This window comes from Sinocyclocheilus anshuiensis, unplaced genomic scaffold, assembly GCF_001515605.1.
Source record: "Sinocyclocheilus anshuiensis isolate Anshui unplaced genomic scaffold, SAMN03320099.WGS_v1.1 scaffold454, whole genome shotgun sequence".
Classification (NCBI taxonomy): domain Eukaryota; kingdom Metazoa; phylum Chordata; class Actinopteri; order Cypriniformes; family Cyprinidae; genus Sinocyclocheilus; species Sinocyclocheilus anshuiensis.
The window spans coordinates 5,275,072-5,277,362 of NW_015548217.1; the positions used below are offsets into that span (position 1 = coordinate 5,275,072).

The window sequence follows — 2,291 nt, forward strand, 5'->3', positions numbered from 1 at the left end:
CAAAAGAAAACAACAAAATAGCCAAGATAAATTTACATTAATACTTAATAACTTTGATTAATAACTTTTTAAAACCTCTTTAATTGATTAACAATATTACATTATGCATTATAAGTCTACGTCCACACTGGAAAAAAGGAGACATGCCAAATACTCTTCAAATTATTCTGGAAATATTTGTAATGAAAAATGTCTTTAATTATAAAAAAGCAAATAATAAATAGAAGCAACATAGAAGCATGTTATTGTGTCACAAAGAATCTTTAAAAAATATATATTTAGACTGAAATGTACATGAATTACTACTCTATTAAGCAGCATGTGATGTTTGATAATGACTTGTCAATGAAAGTTACTTATAAAGCATCACCCTATTAACATTTCCATCTTTGTTTGTAGTCTGTCTGTACGTTCTCATGCTCCCCAAGTCAAATACTCTCACACACGGTCGTCGAAGACACGCTTTTACTTCTGGTCAGCTTGAAAACAGTGTAGCTCCTTGTTTCCGACGCAAATCTCCTGGATGAGCCAGAGTTGCGCGGCTGGATTTTAGACGCGGAATTTCTAATTGAAGATTTATTGGTCAGACTCAAGACCGAAGACATCTTCTCTCTGTAGCTTTCTCTGAACCTTTTGGCCGATCTGTACAAGTTTCCAACAAAACAGTAGCAGAGGGGATTGAGGGACGAGTTGGTGAGACCCAGCCATTGCGCAAAGGGTCTGCTCCGGAGAATCCAATGATGCTCAACGTTGCTCAGCTCGTCGTTTCGATCAGGAGAGCTGGGGATGTTGGAATCGATCCAGATGTCCACGGCGTAGAGTGGCAGCCAGGAGAAAGTGAAGAGCAGCACGAGCGCGAAGACCATTTTGGCGATCCTCTTGCGCGTTTTCTGGCGCGATGTCGAAGAGGTCAGAGCAAGCTGGTTGGGATCTGATATTGATGCTGTGCCTCCTCTACTCAGTTTCCAACCGGTCAGGAAGCAAATTATTAGGTTAAAGACCACCGGGAAGCCATACAACGCGCAGAAGAGTAAAAAGTTGTAACCCTGGCGCAGTTTGACTTTAGACCAGCTTTCCACGCACACCGTCACGGTGTGCAGCCCGTCTAGAAGGGAAAGCGTCTTAGTTGTGTTCATGAAAAATAACGGCAAACATAACGCAGAAGACACGACCCACACCACAGCTATCATGCATATCATTCTGCTGGCCGTGAAGAAAGACCTGGCGTGCAGTGGACTGTGGACGCTGTAGTATCTGTTCAAACTGATCACGGCCAGACTCAGAACGCTCGCAGAGACTGACACCGCCTGAACGAACGGCACAGCTCGACAGAGAAATTCTCCAAACACCCAGGCGTTATACACCTGATGTCCTAAGTTAACCGGCATGCAGACACACACCACCATCATGTCGCAGACCGCCAGGTTGACCAGGAGTCTCCTGGTGGCTGAAGCTCCAGACAAGCGATTCCTCCGGCGCGTCAGGACCCACAGAGCCATGATATTCCCCACCAGGCCTGTCACGAAAGATATCACATACATCACCATTAAAACTATAGTGTCCGGTTCATGACCCGCGAACAGAAAGTCGATGGAGAAAGGCGTCAAATCACGCGTGGTCCAGTTCTTCTGGAGATGCTCCCAAAGAGAAAAGTTGTTTGGGAAGAAGCGTCCGAATGTGCTGTAAATGCTCGAGGTGTTCATGTTTCCTCTGTGTGCCATTTCATCTGACCATCCGCTTCTTGAGGATCTCCATAACGCCCCCACCCTCAGGAATATAATAAAAGAGCAATGATTCACTGAAGAAAATTTCTCCAAATCTATCTATCTATCTATCATAAATAGACCTACTTGGATATACCTTATGCATACTTTACCTCACATTTCACACACACACACACACACACACACACACACACACACACACACTACACCTGGCATCCTAGTTTTCCTCATCTATTTTGTACTTTGTGATCAACAAACAAACTTAGGGCTGCACCGTAAATCGCATGAGAATTTCATGCGCATCTAGTGATTAATAGTAAATCTCCATCACGTGCTTTCAGATGGAGCGGCATTTAATACACAGAGCCGTAGATCACTGCTATATCGCGTTCATAATCGCAGAGGAGTCGCATTCGATTATGAACGCGATATTGCGTAGCTTGTCAGTGAAAGTGTTTTTATTTATTCCATTAATGTTTTTGTTAATACATCGTATAGCACTAGTCAACTAAAGGAATGTAACATGGCAAAGATGAATGCACTTTTGGAAGTTGAATGTAAGGGAAA

The 2,291-nt window shown here is 43.3% G+C and overlaps 1 protein-coding gene across 1 annotated transcript; it reads right to left on the reverse strand.

Moving 5' to 3' along the window:
• Positions 1–384: 384 nt before the first annotated feature.
• Positions 385–1,721, reverse strand: LOC107653963 (neuropeptide FF receptor 2-like). The gene has a single exon (XM_016440819.1). It carries the CDS (start codon positions 1,719–1,721, stop codon positions 429–431), a length of 1,293 nt encoding a protein of 430 aa, XP_016296305.1. The 3' UTR covers positions 385–428.
• Positions 1,722–2,291: the final 570 nt, after the last annotated feature.

Bases quoted from the DNA above. Each gene is read 5' to 3' on its own strand.
- LOC107653963 (XM_016440819.1), bottom strand. From the start codon at position 1,721: ATGGCACACAGAGGAAACATGAACACCTCGAGCATTTACAGCACATTC.